The 21,011-nt window shown below is 40.0% G+C and overlaps 1 protein-coding gene across 9 annotated transcripts in view; it reads left to right on the forward strand.

The window, feature by feature from the left end:
• Nucleotides 1-607: 607 nt before the first annotated feature.
• kif21a (kinesin family member 21A) overlaps nt 608-21,011 on the forward strand; it is an 82,600-nt gene continuing 62,196 nt past the window's right edge. For 2 of the 9 annotated variants that reach the window (XM_036212611.1, XM_036212613.1), the window contains exon 1: nt 1,071-1,450. In XM_036212611.1, coding sequence (XP_036068504.1) covers nt 1,179-1,450 — 272 coding nt within the window. In that variant the 5' untranslated portion in view covers nt 1,071-1,178. Of the gene's footprint in view, nt 921-1,069; nt 1,451-13,688; nt 13,761-20,122; nt 20,213-21,011 lie in introns of those variants that run through there. The other 7 variants (XM_036212616.1, XM_036212615.1, XM_036212617.1 and 4 more) reach the window with 6 other exon arrangements.

A 21,011-nucleotide genomic window follows, 5' to 3' on the forward strand; every position in this document is an offset into this window, starting at 1 on the left:
CAATAGCAAAGTGCAGTGCTTGTTGATTATTGCTTAATCTCATAAAACATTATTTCAGGATTTCAGTTAACATCAATCATACATCATGTAACAGATATGTGATACTCACTGATTATCATCATAATACAATTACATATAAATGCAGAAAAAATGATCATTATACACTGAAAATCAAGTTTTCAACTAACAATAGAGTGCTTATTGATTTAAAAGGAGAAACACTTGGAAATGCAAAAATGAAATGATTTATTTTTACATTTGTTCTCTTTCACAAGAAAAAATGCATCACATACATGTTAGAAACTCTAAAAAGATTATTTGAATGCAGCATGATGTCAGAATGCTGCAGCTTCATCGTTTGTGTTTGCATTAACATCAATAACTGTATATAACGTGTGTACATGTGGATGTAAATGCCTACATGTCTTTGTTTCTTATTTACATTTTGTATTTGGAGTCAAATGGATAAATATTCATGCTTATTTGATCTACAAACACGTCATATAAGAAAGTACATCTTTGCTCTGCATGTGTAGTAAAGCAGCGTCTGCCAGCAGGTTGCTGTGACGTCATGGTGTTGTCGTTGGGAGTGGGCGTGGCTTGCTGACGCATTGCGGCTCCCTCCCCGGCGTGGACCTGGCGGTGAACGGCGGCTCCCCGTGCCGGTGAATGGCTCAGCCCGCTGCAGCAGGTTCGGCGGTGTCGGTTCGGGCTCTCCCCAGGCCAGCGCCGCGGCCGTCACCGTCAGGGGGGTAAACGCTCGTTTAGAAATGGAGGTGCTGAGGTCGAGGTGAGCTCAGTCCGCCCTCCTCCCCCCGTGGGAGCGCGCGCTCCTTTATTTCTGCATCTTCAGCGACTTTGAATCGATAAGGAACCATGACGACTGGACAGGATGAGAGTTCGGTCCGCGTCGCTCTGAGGTAGGTCTTTGTCTTGATTAAAGCTAAGTGCGTAGCGCTGTAATTGACCGGCGCCACCTGTCAGTCAGCGCCGCGGGTTTAGGAGCTGGTCCATCATCAGATGCTGAAACCCAGACAGCCCCGCTCACCGTCAGGCTCCTACCTGTTCCCGCCTTCCATCTGCATCGGAGAACGTTATATCACTTCAATACTGAGGTTTAGTAGACATTCGGGACACAAGCTGGAGTGTCATGCGCAGGTGCACGAGCCTGTCCCAGCATGCTCTGCAAGGACCAGGCTGTTGTTTCCAAAAACCTCCCAGGAGATGGACCTGACCAGCCTGGCAGCCTGATCCCGATCCTGACTCTGATCCTCCTGCTGAGAGACGGACGATCGATGAAAGAGCAGATCCACCGCCGGCCTGCTGTCTGGGGGAGGCAGCCCTCACTGGAGCTGTCAGCCGGTCAGGTGTTCCTCTGCACCTGCAGCAGTGCTGCTTCAGCCTTTGTGGGGAGTGTCAGAGCAGATTCCCTTCACTCCCGTCTGCTGTGGTGAGCAGAGGAAGCTGCTGCAGCATCCTCAGTCTTTGTCTAGCTGAAGGCTAAAGGCCTTTCTCTCTTCCATCCCTTTGTTGTGGAGCTTGTTTCACACCGCCAGCAGTGGGTTTCAGGTGAATGCTGTTGATGCAGATTCCTGATTTTGATTTGGAAAAGGCTCAATCTAAATGTAGATGTTGCTGATGATGCCGGTGTTTCTATCTGAAGAAGGTGATGGGGGTTTATTGTTGGAGAACATCCAGTGAAAGGCTGTCAGCAGAGGAAAGAGTGTTTGTGCTGACCATAGCCGTACAAACACTTCAACTTCCACACATCATCTTCTGATCTATTGGCTAATCATTCCCAGTAGTATTTTGATTATAAATTTGCCATTTTTAGACAAAATCAAAAAACAGTTTTTTATCTTTTAGGACATAGTTTCTGCAGAGCAGTAGTTCATGGTTCAATGAGGGCAGGGAGTAAGCCTTCTCCCATTTCCCATCATCCACCTGTTTACTTGCTCTCCTGCTAGCTGATGGCTCCTCACACTCTGACCTGACATTACCGGTGCACCAAAAATGGCAGCAATATCATTTCTACCCATGTGTACAGTTCTGATCCAGATTCCAGCTCAGACCAGGAAAACAAAGATGTTCATGGATCTGTTTGTCTGAGAGAATGCATCAGGATGGAGTGGAGCAGGGAGCCTCAGGCTTGCTGTAGTAGCTTGTACATTACACCTACAAGCTTTTTCAACAGATTCACAACCACAGCATCACCCTGGTGTCTTAAGAACGTGGAAATTTCATTTTCCTCTTAAACACTTTATGATACACATCCACGACAGTGGTACGTTCCACTCTCACATTGTTTCTTGAGGTGCCTGTACGTCAATAAGGGAAGTGAACGACACTGTCTGCCCCCCTGAACGGGCCAGGCATCCCAAAAACCTGCAGCTCTCATGCTGGTCTACCCCCACACATGGACATGTGACCAGGCTTAAGATGTTGACAAGTGTCACAATGGACTGAAGGTTTTTCCATGGCTGTGGAAGAAACAGTCGGCCTTGATTGTTCTGTCATTTTTCAGGTGTGACAGCAAAAGGCCCGGCGTGTTTGTGTTCTGGTAGAAGTTATGGAAATGTGAAGGTGTGGTGAAGGCTGCAGGCTCAGTCCTGGAACATATGGGAAGGCTGAGGGGTTTACCCAGGACTGTGAAATTGGTTTAAGACCCAGGCTTATCTAAACAGAGACGTTCTTGTTCTTTTAAACCATTACAAAGACGGTGAAGATCAAAACATTTGTTGAGAGCGTTTTTTTGTGACAAGAACGTGGATCTCTCTCGTGCATCGGTGATTGATAGGGCTCATCGAGTTGCTCAGTGTCTTGGTTGCTTTGTCGGCCACATATTTGCACTGAAGCCACAATAGTTTGCTTCAATAGAAAGGTGTACATTGAAGGGAGGGGCTTAGATGAATGGAGTTCTTGCTTAACCTGCCTGCCAGGCGGCAACTACAATACAAACAGAAGCTTCATGGCGCATGTTTTCAAGAACTGATGAAGGATGAGCCGCCGTGATCAAAGCCAAGCAGAGCAAGTTCAGCTTTGCTGCTAATGCCTCGGATCAACCACTAATTTCTCCATTTGGCAAAGACGTTCTGTGGTAAAGCGCAGCAATGCTGATAATTACTTTAAAAGGCTCCTAAAGCTCTTCATGCTAAAGTTGGAGCTAAGCTTAAATGGAATGAGGTGGAGATGAGAGGTTGAGACTAAGCCTCAGGTTGTTGTCACGACAGCAGAAGAGGTTGACTCAGCCTGAACTATCCTGTTAAAATGAGCTGCACAATCAGAGCTGTTGTGATTCTTAAAGTGAGCTCCACCTCTAAAGTGGAGAGACTCCGGCTGACAGAAGGTGGTTTGCTGTGTAAACAGAGGCTAGCAGCTTCTTCTGGGAGAGGATAAGAAGCTCAGATCTAACCAGAGCTGTGGTAACACTCAAAGAAGTGAAAGATCTCTTATCCAGATATATTCCATATGTTCTAATGTATCAAAAATAACAAATAATTACCGTTGACAAACGCAGGTTTTTGTAAAATTTGACAAAATCAACGACAAATCACACTCGCATTTGGCCCTGCTTCAGAAACGGCTCCATTTGGGTCACGTGACGCGTTGACGTCATGTGGGTGAGACAGTGCCAGCAGCAGAATGCAGGCGGGCCCAGGGTGTCTGCAGATACATGTATGTGTGTGCGCTGCAGCAAAGTTGAATTCTATAAACATCAGTGTTATGGTCCGACGGAGTATTAGGGCCACCAAAAAAAAAAAAAAAAATTAGAATTATGATTTTTAAAGTCGTAAATTTACGAGATTTGCAATCGAAATGAGCCTATTGTGAATGAACACTGTGAGCAGAACCAGACCGACTAAACTGTGAAAAGCTTCTGATTTCAACAGGTAAACTGAATGTTTAAAACATTGCACATGTTTGGAAGTTTCTTTGTTTGATTTGCAGTTTATTAATCATTGATGGTGGCTTGCAGGATCTCTGCAGATCCGTTGATGAAACCATCGACACTCGCAGCGGTCCACCAGTCATTTCTTCCTCCGTGAAAGATCAGATCTCATTCATTTCTGTGTGATGCTTTCATCTGAAGAGGAATCGTTTTCGGAATTTTCAGTGTACTTAGCTAACGTGACAGACTGTTGTCATCCCCTGTTGTTGTTGTGTGTTGAAACGGGACGATTCATGTGGAGAACGGGGCGTACGGAGAACTGTTTACATTCTCCTTTGGTTTCTGCGCATGTCAGAGACATGCAGTAAGGTGGTGAAAGAGGTTCCGGGTATGTGAATAAAGTGAATAAATAAGTGAATAAATAAATAATAATAATAAAGTGGCGGACGGTCCTGCAAACATGTCTCTAAGCTCTTTATTTTGCATATGAAACTCTGCATTACCGACCCGGATAGTCAGCTTCATTAATGAGTTGATTTAGAGTCGCCAAAAGGTTCCGATCTGTAAACAAAGCTTCACGATATGCTCCACGTCTTCCAGCATGGCTCTGATAAACTGACAGCTTTCGGTTTCACCGGCATTCTCAGCGTCACTGTCAGTGTCATTACCAGATTGTGAGCTCTTACTTTCCACGCTGCCGGCTCAAATTGATAGGGCTTTACAGTCCTCAAACCACAAACACCCGGCGCCTCTGAATCAGCGTCACTTTCAGAACAAATGTTTCCACAATCTGAGTCCGAAGACAGAATTGTGGACCTTGAAATATCGCTGACATCGCTAGCTCCGACACGCAAAGGAGAAGCCATCTTGCTATGTTGACTCTGGTGACGTCACACGCACCACGTGACCAAAACGGAGCTTTTCCCCGGAAGAGGAAATTTGCATATGGATTGGCCGCAAAAATGCCGTTTTATTTCAATATTTCTTGCTCAAAACACAGCAAAACATTTGGAAATGGTAAATATGAGGCGAAATACAGTTAACACCGAAAATGACCCACAACCCCATTACTAACCCTTTAAGGCTGCGAAAGCTCCTCACTACACACTTTCTGCACTTTTCTCAGACAGACATGAACATTTTCACAGTTTACTCTCTTGTTCAAACTCTCAAAGTTTACAGAAGACACAACAGGGAAGCTATTAAGTAATAAGGTCAACAGCCAATCAGGATGCAGAACACAGTGGACTATGAAAAAAAATCATAGAGCATAGAAGTTGATCTGAAAAACATATATGAGACTGAAAGGTGATCCGCGATGTAGTGGAGTCCAGGACTCCCACGATTAGTGGACTGATCGACGACTAATCCACAATAAAAATAGTCGACGACTAATTTAATAGTCGATTAGTTGTTACCTTATATTATATGGAGTAAGAATGTAGTAAATTTGAAATTTATAATGGAATTCTGCTGGCTTTTTGGACTATTTTGGCATTTATTATGTTTTTTTAGGCTATTTTGGAGTTTAGATAATATTTCAGCTACATGTTTGCTGTTTTGGCAAACTTAGGCTTTTTTTTTCATTTTATTAGGCTAATTTGGCATTTAAAGACTCCATGACATTTTTTTTAATTCAAAAACACATTTACAGTAGGGTCTTGATGATGATTATGAAGTTTTTAACCAAAATCCCACAACCAAAATGTTTTAAAGAGCCATTTTTCATGTTGATCTGAAGTCTCTGTTTCAAAAATCTACTCTGGGTGAGCGTGACTTTTGGAGCTGAGCAGACCTGCTCCTTCACGGTAGTGCTGGGCGATATAAAGTATTTTATATCACGATACGATATATATCTCGATATACGACAATAAAATATATTATCAGCTATTCTCTGAAAATATGCCTGATGTTGCAGCAGCTTTTGTGAAAAGTTGTGACAAACGTTGCTATGTTTTTAACATAATATTGTTTTGAAAAGCGACTAACAAAATGTTAATTATGAAATAAACTTCACATTCTCATATTACATCTCTTTTTATTGTGACAGATGCTCTTGGAAAATACTCCATCATCACAATATACAATGTTGCAGCACCTCCATTCCGCCGTGTGCACGTATGCGCGCAGCACACCTTCACATGCAAAAGTGAACTGATTACTTATTACATTTGTTCTCTTTTAGAAGAAAAATGAAACACAGACATGTTAAAAACTCAAAACAACTGGATTTTATCAGAGGGGCTTTAGCTAATATTTTAGCTGGCTATCAGCTTCAGTGTGATAGCCTTTACACTGGCATTATCACAGGTAATGCTATATATCTAGTTTTTAGTTAGTTTAAAGTTAATGATGGTTAAGATGCGTGCTTTACATCCAGTTTGCCCATGACCTGATTATTCGACTAATCGAAAAAAATTAGTCGACTATTAAAACAATCGTTTGTAGCAGTAGCAGTGTCTCAATATCATAACGATGGGACAGATGAAAATAATAGACTGAATATTTGCTCGCTTCAATGCAGTAACACTTGATCTAGTATATTAGTGCAACATCTGAACAATTATTCAGATAACGGTAGCTTAAAGAACATGCTAACAAGTCAGTCTGTGGAATTCTTCATTCTCCGTGTCACTTTAGAACAATTCTACCAAGGCCGGCGTTTCTTCTTCTGCATTGCTGTCGGTAGCAAATACTGAAACATGCACCTACAGGGCCCCCTAGTGGTTATTAGTGTGAAATGGCAAAATCATGAGCCTATTTATTTCTCTGAAAATCCCATATTAGTCAAACCCCTGCCCAAACTATGCAAGAAAAAAAGTGACTTCTTCTCTGAAAGATATAGTACTCGAATGCTTAGAGATATACATGTACAGCATAAAGACGTAAGATTCTAGTTTTGTCCTCTATGGGAAGAGGTTCTTTGGGGGAATGTTATAGTGAAGCTCCAGAACACTTGTTGAAGAAGGCCAGTGGAGTTCTGGCGCCGGGCCAGGGGGACGCTCAGAGACAGGATGCATGTTTGTCACCCATGGCAGCACCAGGCGAGCACAAAGCCCGATGGGTTTAAAGCCTCCCCAGACCTCCATGTTTTGTTCATGTTTACTGAGCCAAGCCCGTCTGTCAGGAGCTGTGTTGATTCCTTCACTTCATGGAGCAACTGTAGCTTTGACAGCAGAAAATAAGCCGGACTAAAAATCCTCCATGAATGGGCTCATTGTTTACCCTCTTTACCATAGTGTAGATTTATTTAGTTGTTAGGGTTTGACACAGTTATCCTGCAGGTGGAACTTCAGATACTTTTTGAGATCAAAAATTACTTCATATTCTTTAAATTTGCAAAGTATGATCCCTTTTCCGCTGACTTTTTGGACTGTTGTATGTGCAAGTTTAAAGTTAGTTCTTTGTTTATATTTGCTCTGCTGTTTTAGGCTGATTACATGTCCTGTTCCTGCTATCTTTTCACTGTGAACTTTGACATTTGGACATTTATCTTAAAGGTGAGCGCTGCAGTGGCCCATATGCAGGTTTAACTGTGACTGTTGGATCCTAAACAATCTTTAATGTTTTTTTTGAATTAAATAAGACATTGAAAAACAGGATTCCTTTATTCAGTCCCTTTAAAGTGGGACTGTGGATCAATACTTAGGTTTGATTCAGAAATCAAAATCAGCGATTCTCAGATCACACCACACTTTTTGCTATTTGATACATTATGGGTAAATGTTTGCTATATGTATGTCTTTTATTGATGAAAAAAAATAAAATACGTATTTAATCGCCATCATCTTGATTTAGAACAGGAGATTAGATTCAATAAGTACATTAGATAAAAACTAGGGATGTCCTGATCCGATCACGTGATCGGAAATTGGGGCCGATCACGTGATCGGGAACTCGATCGGAATCGGACTCCTTTGTCCGATCAGGATCGGATATTTCATTAATTCTCATTATGATCAGAGCTTTTTATTTCATCTTATCATTACGGATAAATACTCCACTACAAGTCTGCATGTCATGAAAAGATCACAAAATGTCATCACCAGAAAACGCAGCAGAAAACGGCAGCAGCTGAAGCAGAAGGCTAACGTAAACAAAGCTAGCTAGAAAGCTAACTTCAGGGACCAATAACTCTTTTAAAAACGCTTTAAACTGACAGCAAGTGTCTCTATTGGTTTGCCATAACTCAAACAACAACCTCTAAAGGTATTCCAACAGAAAAATAAGTTTTTTTTTTTATTTTTAATGTGAAGCTCTTCATGCTGCAGACAGATGGCTAAACAGCAGCTGCTAACTGCTACATGCTAGCGCCGTGATATAACTCCTTAGGACCCGAGCTGTCCTTTGATATGCCTGTTTAATTTATCTGACAGAGAAATAACAGTTAAGAAAATTAACTACTGTGGTAAAAAAACTGAAAATGTGATGTCTTAAGAACTTAAAAAATAAGCACATAATCTTAAAAATAACTAAATAAATAAAACTAATAAATTAAAACTAATAATGATATCAGCTATTCATGAACACTCATCAAATGTTATGCTAAAACAAAGTTGTAATTTATTTTTGAGAATTTTAAATGAGAACAGGAATCACATTTGGTCAAAAATGTTTAATAGCTCTAAAGATGTTAAAGCTAAAGTCACTAAACTTTATCACATGACTAATTATCACTTATATAACAAGAAAATAGTATTTTTTTTCCTAGTTTATATTTGCTGTATATTTACTTGTTTATTAAAGCTACTTCACAGAATTGTTTTATTTAAGTTTTTAATGATAAAAGAAGGTTAATGAAATATAAATAAGGGACAACACTAATTTGTTTGTTTAATTTATTCATGTTTTAAATGTCTTGTAAAAGTATCGGATCGGGTCTCGGTATCGGCAGATACACAAAATCAAATGAGTCGGAATCGGATCGGGCCCCAAAAAACCTGATCGGGACGTCCCTATTAAAAACACAGAATTTTGAAAGGAATAATATTTTTCACTTTAAACAATGTTACAGTGAAATGTTTTTTGTCAACTTACTAGTTAAATTTAAATGTAATCAAAACATTGATGTCACTGTAGCTTTGGATTATTTTAGAACAAATCTTGAAAATGTTCTCTGCAGTTTTTCACTCGCTTTTTGCAGTAGATTGATGATAAGAATATAGTAAATGAAGACACAGAAACACCTCAATAGTAATGTGTTTCCGACAAACATGACTGTTTTTTGAATGTATCTTTAGCGGAAATATTAAAAACTTCCGTGCTGTAGATCAGGGGGGTCCTTGCAATTTTTTGGCATGGGAGCAACTTTTGAGAATGCCTTATCTTGCATATGAACTGAAGGTCCATCCTTAACCCATAGAGTTCAATATGATGCTGGTCCTCCTTTTGCAGATATTCCAGCTTCATTTCTTCTGGAAGACTATCCACAAGTTGAGGAGTGTTTCTAGGAATTCTGGACCATTCTTCCAGAAGCTCGTTGTTCAGGTCACACTGATGTTGGTGGAGAAGGTCTGGCTCTCAGTCTCTGCTCTAATTCACCCAAAGGTGTTCTATGGGGTTCAGGTCAGCACTCTGTGCAGATCAGTCCAGGTCAGACTCTGTCCTCCATGTCTTTATGGACCTTGCTTTGTGCTCTGGTGAACAGTCATGTTGGAAGAAGAAAGCCTGCTCCAAACTGTTCCTACAAGGTTGGTGACATGGAATTGTCCAGAATGTTTCATTCAGAGTTCCTTTCACTGGAACTAAGAGGTCTGAAAAACAAGCCCACACCATCATTCCTCCTCCACCAATGGAGTCTGAAATGTCCTGTTCTCCTGCAACCTCCAAACCCAGACAGGTCCATCAGATCTCCAGATGACTCCTCCCTCCAGAGAAGACATCTCCACGGCTCTAGAGTCCAGTGACGGTGTGCTTTACACCACTGCATCCACGCTTTACATTGTACTTGATGATGTGTGTCTGGATGCAGCTGCTGCCATGGAAACCCATTCATGAAGCTCTCTGTGTACTCAGACTGATCTGAAGGTCACATGAAGGTTGGAGCTCTGTAACAATTGACTGCAGAAAGTCTGTGACCTCTTTGACCTTCAGCATCCTCTGACCTCTCTCCATCAGTTTACGTGGTCGACCACTTGGTGTCTGAGATGCTGTTGTTCCTAAACTCTACCATGTTGTTCTGATAGAGCAGACAGTCGACTGTGGAAGATTTAGGACCTTTCACCACTGGATTTTTGTACAGGTGTCATCCTATGACAGTTCCACTCTGGAATTCACTGAGATCCTGAGAGCAGAACATTCTTTCACTAATGTTTGGAACAACTGTCTAATTGACTGAGGCTGTGATTGAATACATTTGTGGCCAGAACAAGTGAAAAGGACACCTGGTTCTGATCATTTGGATGAAGTAAATAATTTGGGGGATTTAGTGACTGTAAATACCTGTTACTGAACAGTGCAGGTGGAGTTTTACAAATTCCTTGTATTTTATTGAAGATAATAAAGTGTAAATGAAATATGTGTACAAACAAACAAGTTAACAAGAATGAATGTCAAATCCATTCAGATTTTAGTTTGATAAAATTGTTGTTTTTCCACATCAAAAGAATCATTATTAGAACATTCTATCACACTGAATGGTCACATGACTTTGATCAATTCAAAGTGTTTCCACACATTGGACTGGATTGATGGTTGATCAGTTTTTGCTATTTTCTGCTGTGGTCATTGACCATTTTAATCTTTTAGTAAAGTAAGCTACCAAATCTCAATCCATTTGGTACTTTCCAATATCCATATAATCAATTTATTGAATTGGATAGGTCGGCTCGATTAACAGTTTACCTCAGAGTAATCAATCTGGTTTTGTACATTTATTGATCAATTAATTGTTACAATTGTTGTTATTGTTATTAATTGTTGTTATTAATTGTTTCGCTATAATTCTGAAAATCACTGGCACAGGTGTAAAGTACAGATTAGATGTTGAGCCAATAATGTGATAATCTGATCAGATCATCATGTTGGTGTCTATGGATCACAGACTTGAACATGCCAAGAATGCAGCTGTGAAATTAAATGTCTAAATTGACAATCTCATTATATGCTCTTCATTTCCAAATCTCCTAACGTAAACGTGGTTTGAGTAGTTAAAAAGACTATCAAAACACCAAATAAATGCATCTTATTCCATGATTTGAAAAACATCCCACATTGTGAGAGGTGGAGGGTTGGGACAGGAAATGTGCCACTCACTTGCCCTCCAGACGGTCGGATCTAACACGTTTAGGATCAGACATGAGGATCATCATTTAGAACAAGGTAGAAGCTCCAAATGCAAACAGAGCTATTTGTGACTGCCCGAGTCCTGTTGGTGACTATGTTGACACTTTGATGGTGGAAGTTGAGTTACATCTATGTCCTATTTGTGGCACTGGCCCTCCACTTTTAGAGCCGCTCTGCTTCAGCCGAGGCCTTAACGGGACTGAGCTGCAGGGAGGAAAAGGCTGAAGAGAGGCAAGAGACAAAGCCTCAGCAATGCAGAGAAGAAAAAACAAGAGGAAATGTGCACCAAAGCAGGACAGCTCCAACATTTGAGAGAACAGCATATTTTGTCTGGGCGTGGTTCATTCGTAAGAGCTGCTCTATAGTTACATTCAGTTTAATTTGTATGAATGACACACAGCTGAGAGAGCACGAGCGAGGGTTTGATCTTTGTCAAAGTCACAAACATGTCCACATGTGGTGCCTGGCAGATGTGTCTGAGAGAAATGTGCTGACTCCCGACGCACCGAAATGATCATCCTGCGATGCTGTGGCCAGTCAGGCCTCTATTTTGGGACGAGCAGAGTTTAAGTGCAGCCTATGCTTAGCTTCATGGAAGAGCCTGGATGGAGGCCACGGTGGCCAAACACCCAAACTGTCTCCAGTGTATACTTAGATACCATTTGACAACCTCACTTCCCAAAGATAATGAGAACACGAGATAGTTGCTGTCACAATAGTCTGAAGATCCGCCAAACCACGTTCTTTCAAAATTTTCTTAAATTTCTCTTTTCCTCCAGCTGCTGCATGCATTCAGAACGGTTTCTTTTTTGGAGATGACCAGCGTTTATTGTGGAAATGTTTGCTAGAAAAGCTTAAAAAATGATCAAGTTTTAGAAATTTACCGAACAAGAAACTGTAGGAATTTTCTATGAGTCATTGAATCATGCTAGCCTTAGTTGTTCCATTTACACTAGAATATGTATATGTAAAGGTCAGCACTGCAGCAAACATGAAGTAAGGAAAGCAAGTTAATGTAATATTTCCCATGGTGCAGCAAGAAAAACAGAGCTCCACCCCTCCATTGTTTCTGAAGATTAGGTTCATATGGGGTCAAATCAGGTGGAGCTTAAAATGAATCTAAAACTCAATGGTACATTTGAAAAATTAGACATTCTGAATAAAAATACTTAAAGTTTATGAAAAGTTTCAAACTCAATGGTACGCCTGTGGTGTGGCGTACAGCAGTGATAATGCTCTTCCAGTGTTTGGTGCATCAGAGGACGAATGACGAGCGACGCCAACAACAGATGGTTTTATGGGGCAGAAATCATGATTCGTGCTCCGGTAGCCAATGGGCTCAAAGCCCCAGCCCCACATAAAATTCTGCCTCGTTTCCACTGAGCGGAACGGACCAGACCAGTCCACTCTTGGCTGGTTTAGAACGGTCCGTCCATTCAAGTGAGTGTCTCTATTGAACGTTGGACCATCAAAGCTCATGTAGGATGTAGACTGATGATGTAGCTGTGCGTCAAAGCGGTGCGACTACAGAGAAAGAGAAGATGCATCAGCTGACTCAGAAACAGACAGAAAATAAAAAAGATAACAGCAGAGGATCATTATAATCCAGAGCAGATGTTTATTATGGATGAAGCTGGCCTCTACGCTGCAGAACAGTCTATTGCTCTGAATTAAAAGAAAAAAAAAATCTCTTTATGTTGACCTCCAATGTTCTTCAATAAATGTTTACAAAGCATGATCAGAAGTGTTTTGATGAGTCTGGATCGGTAACGGACATTCTTCGGGTGATACGGAAACGGGGGATCTCCATATTTGTGGACTGGGCGTGTCTCTAGTCCCCAACCCCTGTGAATATGGGTTAATACTGTATGTAAAGAATTTATTATTCTTTGTAAGAAGATTGTGGGGGGAGAAGAAGAATCCAGCCAAAAGAGGACAAAACCTTTGGTTTTTTGATCTTAGGTCGGTTAAAGCGCTCGTCAGACGGTTGCTGTCATAAAACCTTTCCACCAATCAAGGGGTTACATCGTGTGATGACAGAAGCTCCGCCCTCACGGATCCATTCCATTTTTCTATGGACCTACGACTAATGGGGGACTGGAAATGGTACCAGTCGGTCCTGCTTAGCGGGTCCATTTTTTTAATGGAAACATTCAAAAGTCTGGTCCGGCCCGGTCCAGTCTGATCCGGTTTGGATCGCTCAGTGGAAACGAGGCTTTAAGGTCAACACTGAGATGCTAAGTCTGACTTGAAAATACAAATTCAAGACTGAAATCAAAGAGTCAGAGAAATAAACAAGACAAACAACAGTCGTTTAAAAGAAGCCATTGTTTTGGTAATGTTCGAGGCTTTATAGTTTTTTTTTCTTTTTTAAAAATTTTTGAGTGTCTTTATTTTATTTTTTCTAAAGTTCTTAATGTGTGCTTTTGAGTTAAAAAACATTTTATTCAAATGTTTTAATATGTATTGTCTGTTTTTTTTTTTTTTCCGCAATCTGTTATTTCAATGTCTTCAGACTGATAAGGATTTGACTCCATAACTCAAAAGTGTCAAAATCGAGGCCTGGGGACCGGATCTGGCTCTCTGGGTAATTATATCATTTTATTTTATTGTTATTAATGACCCAATGTTATCTTTCGCTTGTATACATTTTTGACAGAATATAGTTTTATGGAGAGTAAAATATTGAAAGTTATTTAGGGTTTAAGTTGATTTATTCTGGAATAATATGGTTTTTTTTTCATAATTATGTTAAGAGTTAAGTTTTTAAAGTTTAAAAATGTAGTTCTAGAGCGGGGTCACCAATGTGGTGCCCCCAAGGACCACACAAGGTGCCCTCTGGTCTCTTCTAAAATTAGCACAACTCACTTGTGAACTGCATCTAAAATTAACTTTTATTCTGTTGCTATTTTTTTAAATTATACTTGCATTTACACAAATTTAAAAATTAAAACGTCTTGAAAATATGTTGATAATGCATGAACTTTAGATAAGTTTCGGTGACCTCTGACCTACTCCAGTTCAAAGATCATTAATTATGTTAAAGATACTGCAGATTTGGTCATTAGTTCAAAATGTGACAAGATTCATTTAAAATGTGTAAGTTGATTTTTCTTTAACATTTCATAATTGATAAACGTGGTACAACATAGTGAAAATTGGACATTTTCCCATAAAAAGTAGTGATGTAAGAGATCATCTGAAAATTTAAGAATTACTGAGATTATTAAAGTGATGAATATTAATATCTGTTTCCTAGCTTGTTGTCATTGTTGATAATTATGGTGAGAAATCAGTGTCTTTACATAGAGGAGTATCATTATTAATTGTTAATAATGTATAAATATAACTGAGCAAAATTTGTTATTTCATAATGGTAGCCCTTCATATGACTCAGTACCCATGAAGTAGCCCTCAGGTTCAAAAAGGTTGGTGACCCCTGCTTTAGAGTGTCCAATAAATGTTTATCCTGTTCGGCCCGCGACCTAAAGTGTGTTTTGGATTTTGGCTCCCTGTGTTATTGGGTTTGACACCCCTGTCATAACTGGACAAACTGATGTAAAAACAGTTGACAGGCAAGCCGGCTGGTAAACTTCTAACCAAAGAAATTAGATAATGTGTGGGTGCTGGATTTCCAAAGGTGTTAAAGGGGTCATACCATGATTTTCTTAAGTCTTTCAGAGTAAACTATATCCATACATATGATCATATATTACCTTTGGACGTTAAAGAACTAATTATTTATAAAATATAAGTTATTTTTGTGAACTCTTTTCTTAGTCGGAAGTAAAACGACTCGATCTCTGAGGCTCCGCCTTTCACTCCTTGTGGGTCCCGCCCATTTGATGACATTGTCCTAGATCTGGCTTCAATGCTGATGTGTAACGGATTCATTTTGTGGTGAAATTCAGTCACAAAATGCTGACACCAGATGAACATTTCAGGATTCATTAAAATGAGGAGAACATTGTTCTGATTATCACTAGCTGGGAATGGTTCTGTTCTCTTTGAAGCATCATCAATTTTTTTATTAAAAATCCTCTCCACCTTCATGTAGATCATCTTCCTGGAGACACGCTCACTTTCAGTCTTTAATCAATAATCCATGTTCAAACCAGTTTTTCTCCGTCTCAGATATGTTTAGAATCCACCTTAAATGTTGTGCAGATTCCTCTCCAGAATGTTCTTAGGCGTTTGCCACACAAAGTTTAGACGCTAAATCCAATGAGCATTTCTTGGCCATCACTACACTGAATCACAACACAAGTAGCACTGGCAGCCGCTGTCTTCATGACTCTGGACAAACCAAGGGAGCTCGCAAAGCTAGTTGATCACCGCTAGGTTCACAGAGAAAGTGTGTGTTTGTGTTAGAGTGGGGGTGGTGCTGTCAGAGCAGACTCTTCTTAAAGGAGCCCCGCATCTACAGTAACAAACACCTGTTTGAGCTGGAGTTTATTGAAGACACCACACAACTGGAAGATATGTGGTATTCTGCATCTAAAATGAACGTTTTTTTGCGGATCATCACTGGATAAGGGGATAAAATGAGAATTGGTGTTAGACTAGGGGGCGGATCTATCAGAGCAGACTCTTCCTGAAAGAGGTGGTCTCACTCTGTGACATCAGCACGTTAGGACCCACTCGTTTTTGCGGGTATGGGAGGAGCTGTGTTGAGAGTGCAGGTTTTTAGGGGATCACTCAGAGATGTGTGATTGAACAAAATACCACTTTGGGGTTCTTTATACTGAGGATTGAACAGTGAAACACTTAAAAGCTCAAAAAGTAGAATTTTCATGGTAGGGCCCATTTCATGTTCTCAGTCCTGTGGGGTCAATTGTTGAAAACCTGCTCAAAAACATTAATTTAGGAGGCGCAATAATTTTATGGAATGTAACTCAGACATTTAAAGAATTTAAACTGAGGAGTGTTTCCAATTTTTCTTCAAAATATATAAAAAATATATAATTACTGTTAAAATGTATTATTGTTTTACTTTTACATTTAAGAGATCACACGGAAACCACGACTTTTGCAACAGATTTTGGTGAACATGTTTGAAAATGACACTGACCTCATATCCTGGTACTTTGTTTTTAATTGTATGTTTTTATGTCTGCCTATAGTATTAAAAGTGCATCGTAAACTAAGATAAAGTTTTCATTCTTCCATTCAAACTCTACTTGACTTTAGTTAATAATCACTATAGTTAAAGAAACAACAGTGACTTAAGTTTGTCTTTGTTTGGTTTTTTAATCAATGCATTTCATTGTTTCTGTAACGAGTTTGAAAAATGTGTGTAATTTTTTTGTCTTGTATTGCCCACACATGTTTGAAATAAACCAGATCAATCCATCAATCCAATAAACCCAAGATAGTAAAAATCAGTTTAATTATCTTGAGCTGTGCTTTGTCCTCAAAAGGTCTTGTGTAGGCACAGACTAGACATTTCTGGAACAGTGGAAAGATTTCTGTGGATGTGGAACAGCTCCATGTCTCAGTCGGTCCAATACCTGTGGAAAACAGGACTTGCTACACTGCTGAAGGGCCATGTCCACACCTGCTGGGCTCTCGTTGCAGCTGTCTGCGTCTGCATATTCATGTGCTGTTGGCAATCTGAACCCTAGCAGCATGTGTGAACTCTTGTTGCAGCTGCAGCTCTTTCTATGGTTGAACACCCACCAGAAACAAACATATCCCTGAGAAAAGACAACAAGTGCAGAGCTAATGTGACCTGCATGGTGTGTTTACCTTACTTTGCCTTCTGGCTGGCTTGAAAGCTGCAGACGGGTGCAGGCGTAGTGGCACGTGGTTGACATAGATAATTCCTTTGTCAACAGCTCCCGGGTCAATGACCCTGGTGTCTCTAAATGGTTTCCCGGTGGATACTAAGTGGAATGTTTTTTGGAAAGTCTTAATTCTATGACGTTATCTAAGTCACAGAAGATTTTCAAACTTTTCTCGTTTTACTGCCAAAAACTAAATAAAATAATGCATGCATGGTGGGGGAATTAAACACTGTGCAATCCATCCTGTCATTACCAAGATTTTGATCCAATCTTTTTCTCTTGATTTCTGTATGATGCTACATGTCCTTTGAGTTCTTGCCCACAATAATATTCAATTGTTTCAGTATATTCTGACCATAGGCCATAAATCTATAGCTTTAATAGAACGCTCTGGAACCTTCAAAACTACCGTATGTAATTTGCCCTCCATTCCAAACAGGAAGTACTTGCTGGTTCCAAAATGCCAAAATCCTGTAGACTTCTATAAAGAAATAAACAGCTCTTACTCAGTCATTCTACTGGTCAGAATAATCGTTCTTGATCTGATACCTTTTTTTTTAACATCTTCTTGATATTCCTCATTTTTATGAATGTTTTTTCTGTTGTTCAAGTTCTGGAAGTTATAAACAGACCAATCGGAGGCCTCAGTAAAAGTATATGGACTCAAGTTGAACGTTCAAACATTTGACTGACAACCCCCCTGTAACCCCCTCTCAAATGGTAGGGGTGTGGCCTTCCAACAAGTTCACTCCTGATTGGTTGCCATAAAAACGATGACTCAGACGGATTCGAAACAGTCAGCACTCACTGACAATTTGTGGTTCCAATGTGGTGGTGAAAAAATGGGGATTGAATTGCTGGGTGACAAAAACACGTTTTACTGATTTTCCTTTGAACTGTTTCAACATGTTAGCAGGTTAGAACTAGTTGAACACAACCAATGCAGTCAAAACAATTCTTAGAGGTGAGATTAGATTTGAAGAAGTTATTTCATAGTTTAGTTTGATGAATTAAACTGAAAACCTGTCATTTTGAGCTGAAGTCTGGGATTTGTTTCCACTCCTAAAACTGCAAACAATCGCAGCATGTCCTCAAATAAAGCAGCAACAGGACAGAAAATGACAAACACTAGAAAGGTTGCTGTTCTTTCCTTTTCATTTATGTCTCTTCTATGACCTCCTTCACGCCAGAGGCCGTTTAGACCAGTGTTTCCCAACCCTGGTCCTCGGGACACACTGTCCTGCATGTTTTCCATGTTGCCCTGCTTATGCACACCAGATTCAGCTCATCATCAGGCTCAGCAGAAGCCTGACAATAGCGGTCATCAAAGGCAGGTGTGTTTGAGCAGGGTTGGATTAAAAAAATGCCGGATAGTGTGCCCTGAGGACCAGGGTTGGGAAACACTGGTTTAGACACACAGGAGGAAATACGACTTGTATATATAGATGGTAATAATAGACCCAAACACGACATTTAAATAAAAATGTCAAAGGTTTGATTTCCAGGCTGCTGAGGCTGCAAACGAAATGCTTGAGGGTCTTGATTTACTGAGACTTGTTGGGATGTAGACTAAAAACCAGCTGTCATGACACCTGTGTCTCCAGTGAAACCACCACAGGTCTTGATGAAAAGCACTGTCAGCTTCTAAATTCATGGACACAAAGCCCTGCTGTTCTCAGTCTTTCACTATGGCTTATGTGACCTTATGAACTCATGTGTCTGTTGATAAAAAAATGCTCTCAAGCTTTCCTGTATCGTGTTCCACTTTTACTCCTGAGTTTTGGGATGCTCCCCCAATGCCTTTTCTGTTGTCCTACTGGACTCAAGGAAGGCGGCGGCTCTCTGACCCCTGACATTCAGGAAACAGGGTCATCATTATTGCCGTGCCACTAGGATTTAAAAGAATCCTTCCAAATGTTTTTTGGAGCACAAACTCTGACATGAACACAAGCCGCTCAGAGTCTCTAGGATGTCAGTGCACATCCAGCTTTACTGTAGCAACATGGGCTGGTAAGCTGAGGTCAGGATGGTGACAAGCTCACTAGAAAACTCTGTTAATGCACTCTGACAGACGGCTGGCCTTGCGCATCGTTTTTGGAAGCTCTGACATCATAGGATAGCTGAGGGGAGCCATAAAACGAAGTTTCTGTCTCTGCAGAACATTTGCTGCTAGCGGGACACAGAATGTTACCATGTTTCATCAGACCAAGTGACAGAAATGCAGTTACCCTGCTGCAATTATTAGGATTTCGTTTTTTTTCAATGTGGTATTTAAATAAAAAAATAAAAACTGTAATTGTAGGAAAAGTGTGCATTAAATGAATTACTCTTTGAACATTTCCTCACATGGTCTGTTAAGGGCGGCATTGTTGGAGTTTTTCTCTCAGAAAAGAACACTATGCATGAGCAAGCTAAAAGAGAAATGATACAAGAAGAACTTGCCAGGACTTTGATGCATACTGTAGAAGTAAGAAAAGTCTTTTTTCAGAGTTTTTTTTTTTTGCTCTTTTACTAAGTTATTTGTAAAATTTTAACCTCTGGTTTGTTGGAAGTGTTTGTTTCCTTCTATATGGAGACTTAGTGAATTCTATCACATTTTCGTCCCTATATTTGCTTTCTTTTTTAGAGTGAAAAAAACCAGACCAGGAGATACCAGATTGTATTTTTAAAGATAGACATGAGCTCATTTGTGTTTTTACAGTCTTCCCAGCAGCTCTCATTTATCATGCAGAATGGACAGCTTTTAAAAAAAATGTTTTTTTTTACACTTCGGTTTCATTGTCATGTTCTTGATGCTAAAATTATATAGGGGATGAAAATGTTCTATTTTCTTTGTCTTTAACCTTGAACAGAAAAGACCATGCTTTGACCCAGTTGGATTAGGATTTAATGAATTCAATGTTTAAGTCTTTGATGGATGACAGGATGCTGAGTGCCCTCATGTCTTTCAGCAGCCCCGCCTCATTACATCTCTGTCTGCCAGAGCAGCATTATATCCTGCTGGGATCGGATTAGGACTCAAATGTGGTGCCACGTCTAACGGTTGCTATGACAACCCCCCACAGCACAGGAGTTCCTAGTTCTGAATGTTTTCCCTTCCTGTTGTTAAAGTTTGTATTTGTCGCTGATGGACTGCATGCTCTCTGTGTGCTCCTCTGCTCAGCGGCTGCAGCAGATGCCACCCTGGCCCTGTGTGCTGCCGTGGGGGGTCCTGCATGTCAAACCACACTTTGGACTTTCCTTTTCCAAAAGGGTACTGTCTTTTTCCCCAAAACAATGAAAGAATAAAGGATACTGTTAAGTAGGGATGTCCCAGTCAGGTTTTTTTTTTTTTTTGAGTCAGATCCGATTCCTAGTCATTCAATTTGTGTATTTGCTGACACCATGTCCTCACAAGTCCCGATCCAATACTTTTGTAACACATTTAAAACATGAACAAATTGAATAAACAGATTTGTGTTGTCCCTTATTTATATTTCATTAAACTTCTTTTATCATTAAAAGCTTAAATAAAACACTTCTGTGTAGTAGCTTTCTTTAACAAACAGGTAAAAATAGAGCAAATATAAACTAGAAAAAAAAAGCAAATTTTCTTGTTATATAAGTGATAATTAGTCATGTGAGAAAGTTTAGTGACTTTATCTTTAGTATCTTTAGAGCTATTGAACATTTTTAACCAAATGTGATTCCTGTCCTCTTTCTAATTCTTAAAAATAAATGATGACTTTGATGATGAGTGTTCATGACTAGCTGATATCATTATTAGTTTTCATTTATTCATTTTTAGTTCAGTTTTATTCCCACAGTAATTTTCTTAACTTGTTTTTCTCTGTCAGATAAATAAAACAGGCATATCAAAGGACAGCTCGGGTCTTAAGGAGTTAAATCATGGAGGGGGAGCTAGCATGTAGCAGTTAGCAGCTGCTGTGTAGAACGAAGAGCTTTACATTAAAAAGAAACAAAACTCAGAAGCTCAGACATATGTGAGCACTGCGATGGTAACTTACCTGACAGTTACATGCATGCACTGTGGTTCTGCACACCTGTCCAGG

This window comes from Oryzias melastigma, linkage group LG6 (assembly GCF_002922805.2).
Source record: "Oryzias melastigma strain HK-1 linkage group LG6, ASM292280v2, whole genome shotgun sequence".
In the NCBI taxonomy this organism is placed as follows: Eukaryota; Metazoa; Chordata; class Actinopteri; order Beloniformes; family Adrianichthyidae; genus Oryzias; species Oryzias melastigma.